The 19,990-nt window shown below is 30.6% G+C and overlaps 5 protein-coding genes across 8 annotated transcripts in view; 3 read left to right on the forward strand and 2 right to left on the reverse strand.

Annotated features, from left to right (window-relative positions):
* The window catches only part of LOC106767428 (random slug protein 5-like), a 28,125-nt gene extending 24,686 nt beyond the window's left edge, over positions 1-3,439 (reverse strand). The window contains exons 1-2 of one of the 2 annotated variants that reach the window (XM_022784369.1): positions 3,259-3,439; positions 3,070-3,172 (exon numbers count right to left, since the gene is read on the reverse strand). The gene's annotated coding sequence lies outside the window, so the exon portion shown is untranslated. Of the gene's footprint in view, positions 1-3,069 lie in introns of both variants that reach the window. The other variant, XM_022784368.1, reaches the window with a different exon arrangement.
* Positions 3,440-5,534: 2,095 nt separating this feature from the next.
* LOC106768299 (probable beta-1,4-xylosyltransferase IRX10L) lies at positions 5,535-9,330 on the forward strand. Of its 3 annotated transcripts, none has more exons than XM_022784370.1 (5): positions 5,535-6,098; positions 7,321-7,709; positions 7,790-8,031; positions 8,356-8,865; positions 9,019-9,330. In XM_022784370.1, the coding sequence occupies exons 1-5, from the start codon at positions 5,993-5,995 to the stop codon at positions 9,020-9,022; spliced, it is 1,251 nt and encodes a 416-aa protein (XP_022640091.1). In that variant the 5' UTR covers positions 5,535-5,992; the 3' UTR covers positions 9,023-9,330. The 3 variants fall into 3 exon arrangements, with proteins under 3 accessions (XP_022640091.1, XP_022640092.1, XP_014508848.1); XM_022784371.1 differs by having other exon boundaries at positions 9,064-9,330; XM_014653362.2 differs by having other exon boundaries at positions 5,536-6,098; positions 8,356-9,107.
* Positions 9,331-11,147: 1,817 nt separating this feature from the next.
* On the forward strand, positions 11,148-13,918 carry LOC106768300 (transaldolase). The gene is made up of 7 exons (XM_014653363.2): positions 11,148-11,239; positions 11,563-11,746; positions 11,841-11,890; positions 12,465-12,765; positions 12,860-13,048; positions 13,245-13,427; positions 13,557-13,918. The coding sequence occupies exons 2-7, from the start codon at positions 11,585-11,587 to the stop codon at positions 13,788-13,790; spliced, it is 1,119 nt and encodes a 372-aa protein (XP_014508849.1). The 5' UTR covers positions 11,148-11,239; positions 11,563-11,584; the 3' UTR covers positions 13,791-13,918.
* A 909-nt stretch (positions 13,919-14,827) lies between these two features.
* Positions 14,828-17,248, forward strand: LOC106768301. The gene is made up of 4 exons (XM_014653364.2): positions 14,828-15,181; positions 15,319-15,377; positions 16,790-16,907; positions 16,992-17,248. The coding sequence occupies exons 1-4, from the start codon at positions 14,970-14,972 to the stop codon at positions 17,068-17,070; spliced, it is 468 nt and encodes a 155-aa protein (XP_014508850.1). The 5' UTR covers positions 14,828-14,969; the 3' UTR covers positions 17,071-17,248.
* Positions 17,249-18,388: 1,140 nt separating this feature from the next.
* On the reverse strand, positions 18,389-19,749 carry LOC106767055 (uncharacterized protein At4g14100). The gene is made up of 2 exons (XM_014651876.2): positions 19,202-19,749; positions 18,389-18,767 (listed from the first exon to the last, which is right to left on the reverse strand). The coding sequence occupies exons 1-2, from the start codon at positions 19,725-19,727 to the stop codon at positions 18,559-18,561; spliced, it is 735 nt and encodes a 244-aa protein (XP_014507362.1). The 5' UTR covers positions 19,728-19,749; the 3' UTR covers positions 18,389-18,558.
* Between the last annotated feature and the right edge of the window lie 241 nt (positions 19,750-19,990).

The raw sequence follows: 19,990 nt of genomic DNA on the forward strand, positions 1-19,990 counted from the left end.
CTCCCAAACAACTCTCTCTTGCTCTCCTCATTAGGTCTCACCCACACACACCACCCCAAATCAAAGATCAATTTCAGCAAATCAATTCAAACAGAGGCAACTTATATATTCAATCCAATATACTAGTCAAATATTTAAACGCACAATATTTAAGCACAATTTCACAGACAATAAATTCATCATTTTCAAACTTTAGTTCATACCAAACAGATAAATATCAGTTCAAATCAACACATCAGTTTAAGAAATCAACATATATATTTTATAAAATATATTCAAACAAAACAATTAGCTTCCCTTACCTGGTTTTCTTTAAAAGTAGCAAATTGAAAACGCCCTAACAGGAACCCACTCAGCGTTGAACTTACAGAACCTACAAATCACCGAATTGGTGATAGAACACAACTCTTAAAGCTCGATAGGTAGAGAATGGAAGGAAAAACACATTAGGAACATGAACCCAACAAAGTTGCATGCCCTAGGTTCTAAAACAGTGAAAGAGAAGGGGAAATAGGACTTACTAGTTGGAATAAGAAATTGTTTGGTTCAAGTTAAAGCCCTTGCGGCCGCGATCGTTTAGGCACCTTCAAATTAAATTTTAAACGGTTCAGTGTCTGGATCTTTTAGAGAGAAGGCAAAGCACCTTCTTAGGAAGAAAAGAGCTCTGTCTAGAGAGAGAAAGGAAAATGCAGAATGGGAAAAATCTGATTTTTTTTTTTGAATACCCCTTCCTAAGGTCATGGGTCCTTAGCTTATGGGCTGACTGTCTCAACATAAGGCCCAATAACTTTATTAATTTTCAGGATCTTACAAATATTATTTTAAGAAAAATAAAATAAAAGTTTCGTTTTTATTGTAAAATATATATAAAAAAAAAGAAATTATAGTTACATAAGTCTCAAAACAAAGTAGTAAAAATAGTTGCATAAATATAAATAATTATGTAAAAGAGTAAAATAATCATACATAATTGAGCTTTATAACAACTCCAACAATTTGTGACCTATAAATGATTTAAAATAATGTGATTGATGTCGGAAAAAAAAATAACTCGACTCATTTCTATTGAAAATAACTTTGAGGTCGGGAAAAATAATTGCGTTTCATAAGAGTCAAATCAAAGGACGGCCAATGATACTTTGACAAAAAAAATAATTTTACATCTATTTGAAATTACTTTTTGCTACCTTTTTTATAAATAGAAATGTTCATCTTTATTAGGATTATTTTACTCTATAATTAGTTTTGAAATAATAATTATTATCTCAAATAATATTTTTCCGCCATAAGACACGGTTGATGTTAACCTAATAAAATCTTGATGGACGTTCGCACGAAAATAACATTGACTTACATAAAAATCCGATGAGGGAATATGTAAAAAAAACAAGAAATTAAAGTAAACGTAATTTTAAATTCTTAATTTTTAGATATAACTTAAAATTTTTTAATTTTAAATAATTTATTTTTTTGTAACAATATAGAATTTGATATTTTTTAATTCTTTATCTAAATAGCATATTTAATTATGAAACGTTTCAGAGTTTTTATAAAACAATAATTACCCTCTTAATTTTTTTAGTCGTATTAAAAAATTAAAATCATAGGAGGTAGCAAGTTTTAATTCATTTTAATGATGGTGTTAAGTTTTGATTAAAAGTTATTGCATATGTAATAGTTGATAATAATATATATCAGTGTTATTTGATCTATTTTATTATTAATATATTTTAAAAATATTTTTCTATCAAAAGTATCAATGATTAAATATTACCAAAATAAAAACTAATCCATTAATTTTTGGTAATATTTCTATTTATTTAACTGGAAAATAATATGATTAAAGATCATTGATGATAACTCTCTAAATTATTTAAGAAAGAATTTGATTTACAATAAATTGCCAAATCTTTTATGTCTTATAATCTCAAAATGTATACATATCTCATCCAATAAACTCTTTTTAATTTTTCTTTAAATACTCTCATTATCCACTGAATAAGTATTGCTTTTTGCAAGACACCCCTATAATTTGAAAAATATCTACTTTGTCTTTCTTCTATAATATAGCAATGAAGCTTTATGTGGGCACACGACATAATCTTAAGTTGAAGAGAGATCATTATAGTGTGGAATTTTAAGGTTATTATTAGATGATTTTTGTATGTGAAAATTGATTTTTTTTATTGCACGCTCTAATTTTTTTTAATATAAAAAATATATTTTATAATTTGGCATACTCTTCCAAATCTAAAAGTTCATTCTAGATTGGAAAATCTATTTTTTTAATATAAACATATTTTCTAGATTGTAGAATTTGAAATATTTTTCTCATTCCTAAGAACATTTTCTACATTTAAAAGATCTTATGAATTATGGATGTAGAAGAATATTTAAAATATTGAAGTCACAGAAGAGAAAAACAAAGCAATGATGATAAATCTTATACCTTCACCGTTTACAAGAACGAAGATAATGGTAATAAATAACTATCACAATGAATGACACCGACACAAACACAACCAAAAAAAGAGTGTAAAGAAGACAAGAGAGTATGAAAGATTATACTTTTAATTCTAGTTAGGGTAATTTTTATCTTATAGATGCATGGGGAAATCATGGGTGTGCAAATAGCAATATTCCACTAAAAAAGCCAAGATAAATTAAGAAAACAAGAGAACAGACATGAAAACAAAACAAAAAATGGATCTGAATACGAAGCTTTGATTGTGTGGTTGTTGAATTAAGACTAATTTATAATATACAAGGAAGTATAAATTTCATTTTACGAATCAATTTTGTAGAGTTGAGTTAGATTTAAAATCTCATTTTCTAATATGATACGAGAATTATGGTTAAAATCTGTCTTAACGAATTCTAAGTAGACATTTCTGTTTCTATTTTACCCATTATCGGTGTGTTGAAAGTCTCGTATCAACTAGAGATAAGATCACAGTTTTGTGAGATTGAGTTAGAGTTAAAAACCCAATTTTTTGTGAAAACAGAATATAACAAAAGACAAACATATGGAAGCATTTTGATGTAGTTAATGAAGAGAGCTATACTAACCTCTTTGGTTCCAATGAGCTGTCACTGTCTTCAATGGCCGTCTCTGTTCTTCTTTCCAACAATCTCTTCCTTCTCTGTTGAGTCTGCATCCAATTTATAGGAACTGAAAAGAAAGCATTTTCTTAGAAAGCGGGTTTAAAATTTCAAAGGCACTTTGTTTGACTTTGACAAGAAGAATCGTGCATTGACCGAGCTCATGCATGCACCACCATGACAGAAGAACTGAAGCGAAGAGAGAGAAGTGGGAGTAGTGTTGGCGTGTGTAGAGATAACAGAGAGTGACTAAGGTTCACCGAAAAGGGTTGAGGCCATTATTGCAATTCGCCAACACACGTTGCTGACTTTTTTTTCTCTCCATCTTGTTTTATTCACCTGCTTTTCCTTGGATTTATGTCACTCGGTTTGGATATTTTCATTTTCTTTCTCTTTTTATGGATTCACAATTATCCTCTTGTTGGAATTTAATCACTATCTCATAAATATTTTCATTTCATTTCATTTTTATTTATTTTCTAAAATAATTTTAATTATATTTTAACAATTTGACTAGTTTAATTACTGAAAAGTTTTGTTTATATTTTTAAGATACTATTCATATTATCATGTCTGTTTTTTTTTTTTTTATCAAATTGTTTGTAAAACACATATTTAATATTTTTAATTTTTTTCAATATTTTTATTTATTATTATTTTCTAATATATATAATGTTGTTTTGATAATTTTTCATATAATTATTTTTATTTTGTAATTCATTGTTATAAATGTAATTTTACAACAACCATTATATACATACATGTTATTTAATATAATATAATAATTTTATGTCATTATCATAAATATTGCTCATTACAAAATACTATTTATGTTAAATTTTAATCTTTATTAGTTTAATATTTGTTTTCTTAGAATTTAAGTCAAGTGTATTATAACTTTTATTGATACAGAAAAAAAAATTCATTATAATTTAAAAAAAAGAAAATAAACATTTAAAATATTTTTAAACTTTAATATTTTGATTATTGTATTTTAGTTTGAAATATATATAATTATAATTTATTTTTAAATATTTAATATTTAAAATAAATAAGAGTACATCTATTCAATTTTGAATATTTAATAATTTTATGTTTATTTTGCTGTGATATTTTTTTTTTTTTTGTAAAAATTAATTATTGATGTTGAAATAATATAAAAATAAGTATGAATATAAATATTTGGATGAAATTTGATAAAAATATATATAGGTTGGATACGAATATAGGGATGTGATAAATTTTTATTTTAGACATGGATATGAGATAATGAAGGAGGTTCTTATCCCATCCATTATCATCCTGGATATCACTTTCTTAGGTTATTTAGACGGCTAACCTCTTTGTTTTTAGTAATTTTTTCATTATTTAATTTTTAATTTAAGTTTGACTATGTAAAAGTTTTTTAATTTTAATTATTAATTTTATATATTAGCGAAAAATATTATTGGAAATTTCTGCTAAATGAAAGGAGATTTTACATCTTGTTCTTTTCTGATGTAAGTGTGCATTATTAGACCTTGACTAGTATAGAACAAATAAAATTCTTCTGAATATTTCTGTTTGGACCGACCAAAATAATATATAGAATTAAAAACAGTTTTCGAAATTTAAAGTATAAAAGACGAGAGTGTAAAGTTTTTAAATTAAATTTTCCTTACAAAGATAGTTTTGAAATTTTTAAAATATTTTCACCCCAAAATAAGCCCAACCATTTAAAGTCTCTATTTCTGTTCACCGTCTACGCTAACCATTTAAAACATTAACTACATATACTACACCATCAAATAATTAAAATTAAATATAAATATATTTAATTATTCCTCTATGTAATAAAATTAACTTTTTGGCAGGTTAAAGATTTTTCTTTTTTAAATACTAGACAATAACTTTTACACGTTAATTTATATCGGAATTAATTTTAACTCATACAAAGTTCATTCAATTTCTTAATGAGTGTTTATAGAAAATTTGTACAAATAAACCTTATAACAATTCTTTGATTTCCGCATTGAAATCCGGAGACTTCTATTTTTTTTTTTCATAATTTCAGTTTAAGATTTAAAAAAAGAAGAAGATAAATTTAAAAGTAATATAAAAGTATAAAGGCTGGTACATGATGATTTCAATCTGATCTACAAGTAAATTCATATTTTTAGTAATTTCGTTATTGTAAAAAGGCAAGATCACATAAATTAATCTTATTGTAATTAGTATGACTAAGTTTTTATTTTTTTGTTATAATAGTTTTGGAATAATCCTATTGTTTCAATTTTTTGTTAATAATTTCCTATTAAGAGTATTTGGCATCTCGCATTATTTTGATTTTATTTAAAAGAGTTAATTTCGACAATAAAAATTATATAAACAAAAAGTGAATTTAAGGCATTTTGGAGGGAGAAAAAAATAAAATAAAAGGAAGGGTCGGTTAAAGCTAAATGGAAGAGAGTGATGTGATTGAATTGTGTGAGATGGACTTGGCATCAAACCTCACAAAGAAAATTGCAAATCCTTCTCCTCCAATTCATCACTTTCTTCTTCTTCTTCTTCTTCTTCTTCTTCAATCTTCTTTAGCATTGTTTCTTCAAGTTAAATCCACATGCTGTTTGTTGGTCCCTCAATTTTCAAATCTGTCTCCCTCTGTTGCTGCTGAGAAGAACCCATTTCCCTTTTCTTCTTCAAAGTGTTCCTGTGAAACCCCATTGCCAAGAAACCTCCCACAACTACTTTCCCATGTGACTTCTCAACCTTCACCTTCTTCTTCTGACCACAATTGACTTCCTTATAATAGACACTTACTTTCCTTCTTTTTGAGTTCCACCCTTCATCACCATCATTTCCCTTTTTCCATTCTTCAATCCAAAATCATTTCTTTGCTGGGGAACCAAAAATGGGTATGTGGAAATTGAGATTTTTGGGGTTTCTTTGTGCCTATTTTCTCTTTACAATTGGTGCCGTGGAGCTGGGCAGGAACCAACCAACTGAAAGAATTTCAGGTTTTCTTTTTGCTGATTTTGTTTTTTAGCTTCTTCCTTTTGCTTGGCTTTACTTTGGTCGTGATCGATTAACTGTGGTTATGTTTGATGTTGATTTTGACCCCATTGTATTGCGGTTTTCAGTGTTGTGTCTCTGTGGTTACTGTGAATGAGTTTGATTAAGATCTGGTTGTGATTGAGGTTGATTAGGATATTTGTTGCATAAGTTGACGATTTTTTTTTATTTTATTTTTATTATTTTTTTTATGTGAAGTTATCGTTTCAACCATTAAGCATTGGTTATTCAGCATTGAATGTGGATGGTTATTCTAAAGATCCAAAAGAACCAAGCTCTTTAGTTAGATACTATAAATACTGGAATTTGACTGTTTTTTTGCTTCAATATTCAATGTTCAATGACTACGATTGGGTTAATGGTTTGGATAATGAATAACTGCTTAGGTTGCGTACCTTAAATGGTAATGCATGCCAAATGACGCCTTAGGATTATTAATGGGTTGTGCTTGATTTCAGAGAACACAACAATTAATTAGGGTATCTGAGAAATGTTTTGGTTGGTCTGCCCTGGAACTTGTTTACGCTAGAAGATTGTTGATTGATAATTTTGTGTCTATTGGTTCTGTTATTTCTGTAGATTGGCAGTCTGGTATACCCAAAAGCATAAAAACAATGTATTGTAAACACATTTTTAAGGTTTTTTTTTCAAAATCTAGGGGGCTTTCTTGCCGGCTTCTGATCTTCAATTTTGATAGTCGAATATTGTAATAGAAATTTAAACATTTCTGTTGCCTCCCTCTCTTATCTGAAGAGTTAAAAGTAAATTATCTTGTTTACCATCAGAAACTTGATTACAATTTAAATTGGAACTCTACAATTTGCAGAATACTCACTTCTTTTCTTGCATTTTGAGCCTTATAAAGCTAAAAAGGGGTGAAATGTTAGCCAAAATATGAACGCTACTCCCTGACAGAACAAATGTCTAAATGCTATGAAGACATCAATATTAACTTTCCACAGTGATGTATAGAATTTGAAAACATAGTATCAGGAAGTGGCTGGAATGGTTGTTAAGTAAAACAAGGTATATATATAATTATGGTCTATCCTTTTTGACCCTTGGGATTTTAAGGTGTTTATAAGCAGTTTTTTGTGCTATTTCTCAATGGATTACATTAAGCAATCATATTTCTGTATAAGCATGTTGTGGTTGAACCAACTGCAGGTAGTGCTGGTGATGTATTGGAAGATGATCCAGTGGGAAGGTTGAAGGTTTTTGTATATGAACTTCCAAGTAAGTACAATAAGAAAATTCTGCAAAAAGATCCGAGATGCCTCAACCATATGTTTGCTGCTGAAATCTTTATGCACCGGTTTCTCTTATCTAGCCCTGTCCGAACCCTTAATCCGGAAGAGGCTGACTGGTTTTATACCCCTGTATACACCACTTGTGACTTGACACCAAATGGCCTCCCTTTACCCTTCAAGTCACCACGAATGATGAGAAGTGCCATACAGCTTATTTCTTCAAACTGGCCTTATTGGAATCGCACAGAGGGGGCAGATCACTTCTTTGTGGTTCCTCACGATTTTGGGGCTTGTTTTCATTACCAGGTACAAATTTTGTGGATTGTTTTCAATTTTCATTATTTATACCACTTTTATTATATAATATTTATATTAATTTGTACCAGGAAGAGAAGGCAATTGAAAGAGGGATTCTTCAACTGCTAAGGCGTGCTACATTGGTTCAAACATTTGGACAGAGGAATCATGTTTGCTTGAAAGAGGGCTCAATTACCATTCCCCCATACGCTCCACCACAGAAAATGCACACCCACCTAATTCCTGATAAGACTCCCAGGTCCATTTTTGTATACTTCCGAGGACTTTTTTATGATGTTGGCAATGACCCTGAAGGTGGTTACTATGCAAGGTAGGCCTTATATACAAGTTTAAAGGAGAAGGTCTGAGTGTGTAGCCTTTTATTTCTTTCATATTATAGATTCATAAGAAAGCTGATTTACATTTTTTTTTCGAAAGATGCAATGACTAAGGACTTTGATTCATATAAATATTGTATTTTGTTTAACTATAAAAATCAGGTCAATCATATTAAGATCGATTCATTACCTAAAATTGGTCCTTTATAAACAAAACATTGAAACTCAAGTGTGCATCAGTGTATGCAATAACAAAAGAAGCTTGGATCAACAAATAATCCCTATTGATCAAACGGCCATGTTCTGTAATCTTGCAGAGGTGCAAGAGCAGCAGTGTGGGAGAACTTTAAGGACAATCCTCTATTTGATATCTCCACTGAGCATCCAACCACGTACTACGAGGACATGCAACGAGCTGTGTTTTGCCTATGCCCACTTGGATGGGCTCCTTGGAGCCCAAGATTGGTAGAGGCTGTGATATTTGGTTGCATACCTGTTATTATTGCAGATGACATTGTGCTGCCATTTGCTGATGCAATCCCATGGGAAGAGATAGGAGTGTTTGTTGCTGAGGAGGAGGTTCCAAAGTTGGATACCATACTCACATCTATCTCACCAGAAGTCATATTAAGGAAGCAAAGATTGCTTGCTAACCCTTCCATGAAGCAAGCAATGCTTTTCCCACAGCCTGCTCAACCTGGAGATGCCTTCCATCAAGTTTTAAATGGACTGGCAAGGAAGCTGCCACATGACAACACCATGTTCTTGAAACCAGGGGAGAAGATCTTGAATTGGACTGCTGGACCTGTGGCTGACCTTAAACCTTGGTAACACTTATATTGCTTTTTCTGAGGCCATTATAGGATTCTTTATAGTTCTTGCTCAATCCTCCCAAAGTGTTCATAGGGGTTGGTAAATGAGATACCCTTTATTTTTGTTTAGTAAATTTTGTTATTTTCATAGGTAATTCATTAGGTCATGTAATTCATTTTGCAACATGATTGAGGTTTCATAATATGCTCCAGATTCTTGTTTCCTCCTATAATAGAGGTACATGTCTTATACTGCATGCTGGACTCGGTAAATTGGATGGCACTGCAAATTAAACTGTGATGAAATTAACTTCACAGTAATTCTTGCATGTATTATTGTTCAGAGACAGTTCTACTTGAGGTAGATGGAATACTAAATGTTGACACTTTTACATAGAATATTCAAGTCTTGGTTTTTTGATATTTTCATGTTAAATTGATGATATCAGTTTGAAATGAAGATTCAATTATGCCATTGAACAATTTTTTTATTCATAGAAAAAGAAAAGACAAATAAAAAAATACTAAAGAAATGGTTATATAACCTATTTTATGAGCCAATAAAGTGCAAATTTTAAGTCTTTTATGACAAGAATTTCACATCTTTAATTGAATCTGTGCATTGTTTTGCTTATGAAGACTATTAAACTAATTACAAAGACTTGTAAAAAAATTAAAGAGATTCATTTACAAGGTATGACCAATGACGCCTTAGTCTTATGCCTTCACTAAAATTTAAGTTCTGTGTTATAAAATGAATATATTTGTAGTTAATTTGTTAATACGATTGTACCAGATAGAAAATATAGGCATATGCGATACTATTAAATTTCATAAAAAAAAAATGCTACGATACATAAAAGTGTTTTGATGAAAATTATAGTGATGACATCCATCAAACATTCAATTTCTTTTGCTCTTAAAAAAATAATTTTTATTCACTGCTTACTTAAAAAAAAATTAAAGTTTTTATTTCAATGGAAACAATTTAAAGTTTACTGAATGCTAATTATTTATTAGTTGTCTCCATTTTTTTAACTATATAGATTCAAAAGAGACGTTAAAAAAATAAAAGTATAGTCGCACTACAAATATTAAATTATATTAAAAAATTAATAATTTTTAAATGTACGTGATGTTATAGGAAATTATTAAAACTTGTAAAAATTGTCTTTGTCGAAAGAAATAAAGCTCAAAATTATTACAACACGTCTGTTTCTATTTCGAGAAAAACATCTTCAAATAAAGTTTTAGGATAGAAAAATAAGAAGAAGAAAAAAACAAAATTCTTCCTAAACAAGAAATAAACTTTTGGAGAAATGATAGCTTCTACACATTAACTTTAAACTCATTTATGTAAAAAGTAATTTTACTTTTTCCTTACTTTTCTTCATTTAAAGTGATTGTACAAAATTGTCTTCAATCAAATGAAATGTGAAATATTTATTCCCAAAAGAATCAAGTGTTGTTGAACAAGTAATCATCCAAAATGAGATAAATGTTGTCAATAGGTTGAATTTTTTTCCCAAAATAATAATTTGTTTTTAAGAAATTTTCTAAATGAATCTAATGCTTCTTTACTTCTCAAATGGTTTAAAAAAAAGAAACAACATAGAAAATAATATAAGGTCTAACAAACTTAGGTTTTGTAATATTGGTTTTATATAATTCAAAATAAAAAATTTGACAATATTATTATTATTATTATTATTCATATTATTAATCACGTATGACTAAACTATATGACAACACATTTGAAGTAGTATAATATCAAGATCCAAACAAATTACAAAAATTAATTAGTAATATCTAGTTAAAGTTCTTAATAACAAAAACTCAATGATTTTACGTAGCATGAAAGATCTATTATTGATAAACATGCCCACCTTCTTCACTCACGTGTGTAGGGTCACAAATCATCCGTAATATTGAATTATTTGTACGAATTAACTTTCAATAATAACTTATGTATTTTTAACCTTTAGTTACCAAATAAATTAAATTTGAACATTCAAAAGATTACTTATCATCAAATACATCAAGAAAAAAAATGATTAAATTAATAAATTTGTATTTAATTTTTTTAAACCATCATATTTATTTTATTTAAATCACTATATTTATTTTTTAGGACTTATTTTATTTACAGTTTTGCTGATTTTTTTGAATTAGATGTCTTTTATGAAATTGGTTGTCCTTTCCATTAAATATTCACAAACTTGTTCCTATTGTAATAAAAAAAAAAAGTGTGAGAGAAAAAATAATGAATGAAAGGGTCACCCTCCTTATTAAATAAAAAAAAATTTTATTTTGTCAACCAAATATATTTCAATTCATCTTCTACAATTTTTCTTGTATGAAATTAATTGTCATAACTCTGTTCAATCGGGTACGCTCAATCTTCCAATACTGATCATAACTCTGTTTTTCATTCATGCCTGTGGATCCTCTGTATTCGGGGTTCCATGTGCTATAATATTAAAAACACAGTTTTCTATGATCACTTTTCTGTTTTGTATCAACATGTATTTGAATTCATTTGGCTACTTTCAGTGTTTTCTCTTTTTCATCATCTTCTTCTTCTTCTTCTTCTTCATCATCTTCTTCTTCTCTTACTGAATAAAGCTGCACTTGCACGGTTGCACCACATTCATATCTTATCTCTCATCTTATTCTCATTTTCTTTCCCTTCCATTGCATTTTCTACTCCAGTTTTCACTGTTTGGGAGGAACAATGGAACATAACAGTAATAGGACAATGATCAAAAGCACTATTCTTCACCATCTCTTCCAGAAGGAGCGACAGAGCCCTTATTATGACAATCTATGTCGCCCTGTTTCAGATTTGCTTCCTTTCATTGGCAATGGCATCAGAGGTGTCACCACCAATCCAGCGGTGCTTACTTTTCTTATTTGCATCAGTTTCTATGTTATCTTGTCTACTTTCTGTGTATTGGTCTTAATTGCTGTACGATGTTCTCACATTGCAGATTTTTGAGAGAGCTATTTCATCCTCAAATGCCTACGATGAACAGTTGAGGTAGTTTTTAACTTGATCTTGGATTCACAAGAGATTACCTTTTCGCAAGAATATCAAATGAAGACCCTAGTTTTGCCCTTAGCTTCCTGTAACGAGGAGAGATTTGGATACTTACTTTCGGTTTTTAATTACTGTTCAAACCCATAAGTGATTTATTAATTACTGTTTAACTCAATAATTAATAACAGTATTCAGTTAACTTATCTATAATGGTCAGTTTATCTCTTAATCTGAGTTTGTAGGTGGTAAGTAGTTATACTAACTTTTCTCTCTTCAGAGGTAGAAGAGATCAAGAAAGGGAAACCATGCCCAGATGCTACTTCTTATTATATATATATAAATGGTCAGAACAATAAAAGATAATTAAATTAATCAAAATACCGTATATACTATTAATGGATTTAAGGAATGAATACATTCATTTCACATTTTTAAACTAACAGTCACAGGATCTTAATTAACAAAAACAAGACCTGCAGTTTACCTTGATATCCAGAATATGGAACTGATGTATGATGATATTTCTTTCTGGGTATGATACAAAATATTATTAATTTGATTTGCAATCAAGTAGGAAATTGGTAGGGGAAGGAAAAGACACAGAGAGTGCCTATTGGGAATTAGTAGTGAAAGACATACATGATACTTGCAAAATCTTGGAGCCAATTTACAATGATTCAGATGGAGTAGATGGATATGTATCTGTTGCAGTTTCCCCCAAGCTAGCAAATGATACCAAGGGGACAATTGAAGAGGCAAAATGGCTTCATAAGATGATTGGGTGTTCAAATGTTTACATTAAAATTCCTGCAACTGATGAATCCATTCTTTCTATGAAGGAGGTTATTTCTCTGGGAATAAGTGTAAATGCCACTGTAAGTTTGTTAATTATGTGCTTTCTGATGCCACAAATTTTGATCCTCAATAGCTGCAGCAGCAATATCCTCAGAGTTTGTGTTTTTGAAACAGCTCATATTTTGCCTCCCTAGATATGAAGCAGTGATTGATGCTTACTTGGATGGCCTTGAGGCTTGTGGGATAACTGATCTCTCCAAGGTTTCAAGTGCAGCAGCATTCTACATCAGTAGAGTGGATACTACACTTGATAGAAAACTTGATCAAATTGGTACCTCTGAGGCTCTTGATCTCAAAGGAAAGGTGTGAAGCTGTTTGTTCTTTAACTTTCAGAGAGCTTCATATGAGAAAATGTTTCATACTTTAGTTTTTGTTTTCACTTTTAATCTAAACATGTTGTTTGTTTTCACCTTATTTCTGTTTTGGAAAGTTTGCATAAGATATAGTTAACTTAACTCCTTTTCAGTTTGGCCTGAAAATGTTATAACAATTGTGGTAGGGTGCAATTGCTCAAGCAGTCTTAGCTTACCAACTTTATCAGAAAAAGTTTTCTGGTCCAAGATGGGAACAGTTGGAGAAGAGAGGTGCCAAGAAGCAGAGGTTAATGTGGGCTTCAACAAATGTGAAAAATCCAGCTTACCCTCATACATTTTATGTTGATTCTCTTATTGGACCGGATACGGTCAGTAATACAAAAATTATATACTTTCATATCTATGTGCTTTTAAAATGTAGTGGAAAAGCTTAAAGGTGAGACTTTTCATTATAAGGTTGCTGAAAAAACCTTGCCTTGTATTTAATGGCTGTGTAGATTTCAACCATGCCAGAGCAAGCTCTGAAAGCCTTCATGGAGCATGGCATTCTTTCAAGAACTCTTGATGCCAAAGTGTCAGAGGCTCAACACATTTACAATGCAATTCAGAAGTTGGGGATTCATTGGCCTTCTATTGGAACACAACTCCAACTTCAGGTGCTGGATTCCTTCACAAAAAGCTTTGATAATGTGCTCAATTGCATTCACAACAAAACACTTGTACAAGTCTAAGGCAACACTCCTTTCATGTTAATTAATTGTTTATGCCAGAAGATTGTAGCCCAGACTAAAAAAACTATGTACCAATAAATATTTCCTATGCCTTTCAATTTTTAAACATGTATAAAACTAAGAAAATAGCTTACTATTAGCCCATAGAAAAAAAGTTGTTTTAATAACTTTTTTATAACACATACATGATAATTTGTGATTAATTAGTTTCAAATATATTTTTAAAAATAAATTTAAATAGATTAATAAGATAATAATATATGTTCTATTATTAAAAAGTTATTAAAAAAATCATTAAAATATTAAGATCTTAACTTATAAGCCAAATTTTAACACTATGATACATTGCGTTGAAGATGAAGCCAAATTTTAAAAATTCGACATCGAATAACATCAGTTTAAAGTATATAAAACAATATAAATTTTATTTTATAAGATTAAATTAAATTTAAAATTCGTTAAAATTTATTCTACCAACATTCGTTGTTTTGTTAATTAAACGTATAGTTTCACTTTGATATTAAACTTTAAAAAATGTATTTTTAACAAAGAAATGTTTATGGTGATTTTTTATTTCTTTTGAAGCCAATGGTAATTTTTTATTTCTTTTCAAACCACTAGTGTGTAATTTATTGAAAATATTTTAACAAAGAAATATTTATTTCTTGAATAAAAGAACAATCATATTTAATTGTAACTAGTATTCCATCTTCATTTGAACTCTATAATTCCAACTTTACTCTAAAAAATAAGCCTATCTTTTTATACATAATTACACGATGGATTTAATTTGTCCTCTATTTAAAAGAAATTCTTTTTTTCAACCCAATTCGAGTTATATTTAGTCAGATGTTAGAAGTTATTTTGACATTTCTATTACTTAGTTTATATTTTATCTTTTTAAAATAGATAACATTTGTATAGTCATTATTTAATATTTAATATTATTTAAGTTGTACAGATATATTCTTATTCATTATAAATAAATAAAAAGTAGAAATGTTTATTTTCCCCAAACTTAAAATAACGAGTTTGCCACGTTTGCACATCCTCCTTCTTTCTTTCCACGACCATTCTCTTTCTTTCTTCTCTTATCTTCTTCTTCTTCTCTCTCTTTCTTTCGTTCTTTCTTTCTGTGATCCTCAACTCAACAACACAGCGAGGCCTCAGAGAGCAAAAATGGCATTGCAGGCACCAAGTCTTCACTGCATCCCCACCGTGAATGGTGGCCTGAGAAGACCCTCCGTCAACCCTTTTGCTCTCAAGTCCTCATTCTTCGCCGGTTCACTCAACCTTCATCTTCATCCCAATCACCGCCACCTCACTTCAGCACCACCCAGGATTTCCATGCGCGTCGCTTCCAAACAGGCCTATATCTGTCGCGATTGCGGGTCAGCCTTCATTTTTTTTTCTTTTCCGCGTTTTCAATATAATACTGAGAGATATGCGATGATTGATATAAATTTTGTTGTTGTTTGATGTAGCAATTATATGGTTTTGGTAATGTTATTGTTTTTGATTGATGCAGGTATATTTACAATGACAGAACTCCCTTTGAAAAGTTGGCTGATAGCTATTTCTGCCCTGGTAATTGCTCCTTCCATGTTTTTCTTCCCAAACTTCTTTCCCCTTACTAGCCACTCACAACTGTATCTTACAACAATTTTTGGGTACGTGTGGTGTGCACAAGCTTATGACTTACTAGATAGAGAAAAAAAAAATCACTTCTCTGTGAAAATTAATGATTTGGAGAAATTATATGAAAAAATTTGGATGAATATGCATACAAGACATTTTTTATTTATTTGTATTTTAGAAGCAATAATTTCTTTTTCTTTTTATCATTTTGATTTGATGTCTTGAAGCATGTTTTTCTGCATTGAAATTTCCGAAGTACTTTCCAACTTCAATCCGAATATAACCTTATTCACAAGAGCCATTTTATCTTGTTCATATCCATTCTTCATACGCGAGTTTTGTAAATGAAATATTAAAAAAATAGTTTAAGTTATAGTATATCATAATTCAATAAGATTTTATCATATTAATACATTCTTTTATTCATTAAGATCATGTATAGATAAACTCAATTTTTTCTTCTAAATATTATAAAATATAGACAGTGCACCAAAATAAGTTCAATCTTGTTTCGAAATTGAAATATAAGACTGCTTAGTGATAAAGTTGGAAGGGAGGGTGACAAAGGATGCGGTTTAGCTCCTTCCACTAATACTTAGGAGATATAAAATTGATTAAGTGGATTATAAAGAGAGAGGAAGAGATTATGAGTTCAACTCCACTAACAATTAACATTGTCCACTAAAAAGAATCTTGTTTTGCAATTGGAAACTAAGATTAATCACTTGATACCTCAATGAGTTAGCCTCTTTGTAAATTGAAATGTTAGTGTTTTAGATTGATATTGAATGATAGAGAATCATGTTGAAATACTACCAAACACAGTGTTAGGTAAATATTTATATATTTCTTTGTGTTTAGAAATTAATCCCATGTCTAAAATTGGTTTTGCAATGAAACAACTTTTTTTTATGGATAATAATATGTTATTTGTTTGATAACATTTTGAAACCGCACACATGTCATTTTCTCATTGTGTTTTTAAAGTAGGTCAGCACATTGAAAAATAAATAATAAATCAATAAGAAAATGTTGTATCAAAATGTTGTATATAGATCATTGTCAAAATATTATTTTCTTTTTTTATAGATGTTTTTTTACTTATTTTACGATCAAGTTGGTTTTGGAATAAAATACTAAAATATAAATTACACAACTTCAAAGTCTATTTGAACCATTTTCCAAATCAATTTAAAAAAATGCTTGAACCAAACACACTTCTGAAGAGATGGAAAAATGTGTTTATGGAATGGTTAACGGTTAGCCGGCTCTTGGTAAAAATTAATAGAAGCAGACAAAAACGAGTGGAAAGAAGTTGGTAAAAGTGCATACGATTGCCATAAATAAATAGTTTTTTGCAGTTTGTGGTGCTCCAAAACGAAGATTTAGGCCATATGCACCAGCTGTCAGTAAAGATGCCAATAGCACAGATGTTAGAAAAGCAAGAAAAGCTGAACTACAGAAAGACGAAGCAATTGGGTAAATCTTTATTTGTTTCTATGTCTGTCATTATACCTCCACCATTATTTTGGCATTAACATCATGCAATAAATTTTGCACCAGGAAAGCACTACCTATTGCAGTTGTCGTGGGAATTGCTGTGCTTGCTGGATTATATTTCTATCTGAATAGCCAATACTAGGCTGAATGAATGTGTGATTGCAGTTTATGCCTTCCTTTTCTGTTATTCATTCTGTCAGAATGACCATACAATAAATTATACAATTATTTTTAGAGAGAAAAATGTTCATATCTATCAACCCTGGCGGGTCAAGGATGCAATGCAATGTTGTTAATAGAGGGGAGAATTGATTTATTTACTTTGTGCCATTAACCTGATAAGAATCATCTTGCAAAATTTTGTATTTTCAACAATGTCTAGAGATTTCTAAGAAAATGGTGTCAAGATTTCCGTGTTGTTTCTAACAACTATCTTGATCAAGTTCCTGATTTACTGTATAAAGTTTTCCGTGTTGTTTCTTTGAGGTTTTTATCCTTACTATAATTGGACGAATTTGAAATAAAGAAAGCCAACACACGGCTAAAATAGATTGCAAAAAGAACTACACAAATGATGATTTTTTAATACCTAATTTTATTTTTTTTACATTCCTTTTCATTTGATACTATCATACTTTTCAGCTTTTTAAAAATACAAAAGTTTTTTTTATGATATTTTATTCCTGGATGAGTTGTCAAATGTGAAACAGTTTCTTTTTTCCGCAACAAAATGTGATCAAAGGCAAAGGAAACAAGAATTTAAAACTGAGCAAAAAGAGATGGATTTTCGATTTTGTACCTCTTTGTTTCCCTGACATCACAAACTCTTGCACATTTTAAATATTGGAATCTGTCCAATCGCTCTTACATTTTTGCCCCTTCAATATTTTACATACTATAAAATTTCTTCTCACTGAACTTTTGCATGTTGCAACTAACAACTAAGAAAATAAACTAAAAAAAGAACAGATTGTATCTGAAAGTAGAGACCAAATGGATAGAATTCATCAAAGAATGACAGACTGCATTTTTTATTAGAGACAAACCCTACACATATGAGAAGACTAAGTAATGGCAAAACTGCATTAAAATGTTGAAATCTAAGACCAACCAAATTAAGGACAAGTAACACTACATCAAGGATCGAACATAGAGCACATTGTAGATAGATTAGACTATTCATCTGGGAGGGTTGGACTTAAGTTGGGATTATAGACAAAGTAAATGTAAGAAAGGCCAAACCTAACCTACACATCTAAAAGGGCCAATCGTATCTAGAACCAGAGATGGGAGAGATTAAAATTAAGTTGGAATGATATGAAGCCATGTTGGAACAGAGACATGTCTTTCTTACTAAATAAGGAATCTAAAATATAACAAAACGTAAAAATAATACATTGTTTTAGGTTTCCTGGGCAATGTTCTTTCGGAAATGGTTTTGTTTACGGCAGTGTATTGGATGCTGAATGTCGAAGCATTGTTTAACAGGAATTCAAACCACGAATTATCACCATGTAGGTGGAAGACTACGCACTTGTCTCTAGAATTAATCGAAGACAGTCTAAATTATTTCAAGAAATTATTGTATGTGCTGCAAAAGATAAAGTGCAAACTCCATTCTCACTCACGATTACTTAGCATAAGCAGAATGTGACATCTCTCTCATTAACATTCCATGAGAAGAACCACCAGGAACAGCATCTTCTGATTCTAAGACCACCGCATTCGTTTTGTACGATGTCTCGTTCTTGATCTCATTAAAACAGTACACAGGAGCCTGCCAATGTTCATCCTCAAGCACTGCACCTACCTCAAATGTCATCACATGAGCAACCATCCCTGCATCCACCATACCAATATCCACGCAACATTTATTACTCATTTATAAATTAAAGACCCAAAAACATAAATAGCTAAGAATAACGATATTGCAGAAAAGTAGTAGCATGAATGGTTAGAGAAATTTCTAAGCAAACACTTCAAACAAATTAAAAAAAAAATAAAAATGAAATCAGTTTCTCCATTATCTAAATTAACTTGTTTACGAACTAATTTATACCAAAATCTGATTTTTAATTAATCAATAAGCTAATTTTAGTTCACTGATGAGCTGATCGATTTTTTCCTTCTTATTTTTCTCTCTCGTTATGATAAATTTTCTTTCAAACATAACTTAGCAGCAAATGACTGAGGTCATTTAGTGTGTGACAGCATCTGATAGAGAATTACGAGGAATCGTGCAAATGAAGAAAAAAGGTATACAGTTGACTAACCGGAGAAGAAGATCCACTTGACGGGTCTTCGGGTGAGGACATCCTCGTAGTAGGTGATGAAGTCGACTTTCTCCCAGACGTTGCAGAGGAAGTTGTCGGCATGCTCTTGGCCGAGGTAGTTAGCGCCGTGGAGCCAGTTAGGGCGGAGAATGCCAACGTCGAAGTGGATGATTTTGCAGGTTTCGTCGAAAGGTTGGAGCGTGTAGTAGAAGGAGGTTCCATTGTCCCATTCGAGGTCGTAGGTGAGAACGCCGAGCTGGTGTTGAATGATGTTGAAGTTGCGGCCATTGGGCCAGTCGTACCATAAGTCCGTCTTCTGGAGATCGCCGCTTCGGTTTATGAACAGAACCGAGTGAAACTGGTGCGGCCAATCAGCTGGCACCGGAATTGAGTCATTCGCTGTTGTGAATAAGAAATGTTGAAGAAAGAGAAATAAGAAGAAGACGTTAATGGCTTCCGTTGCAGAGGCCATTGCAAATACAGGGCAAGCGTGAAGGGAAAGAAGATAAGGAATGTGGTGTGACATTGACCATTGTGGAGTCAGTGAAAAAAGATAAAAATAAAAATAAAAAAGTTATATATTATAATCGTTTACCTGAATAATTGAACGAGTCAATACATAACTATAAAAATGGAAATGGATGTTTAGTTCCTTAATTTAAAACAAAGTGCTTTTGAATAAAAAAAATATTATTATTAAGTAAAAATAACCTTTTTCCACTAAATTACGTCAAAATATCCAAAATTTGTTGATCACAGTAGAATTAAATAGATTTGATTCCATGAAAT

The sequence above is a fragment of the Vigna radiata genome, chromosome 7, assembly GCF_000741045.1.
Source record: "Vigna radiata var. radiata cultivar VC1973A chromosome 7, Vradiata_ver6, whole genome shotgun sequence".
NCBI lineage: Eukaryota > Viridiplantae > Streptophyta > Magnoliopsida > Fabales > Fabaceae > Vigna > Vigna radiata.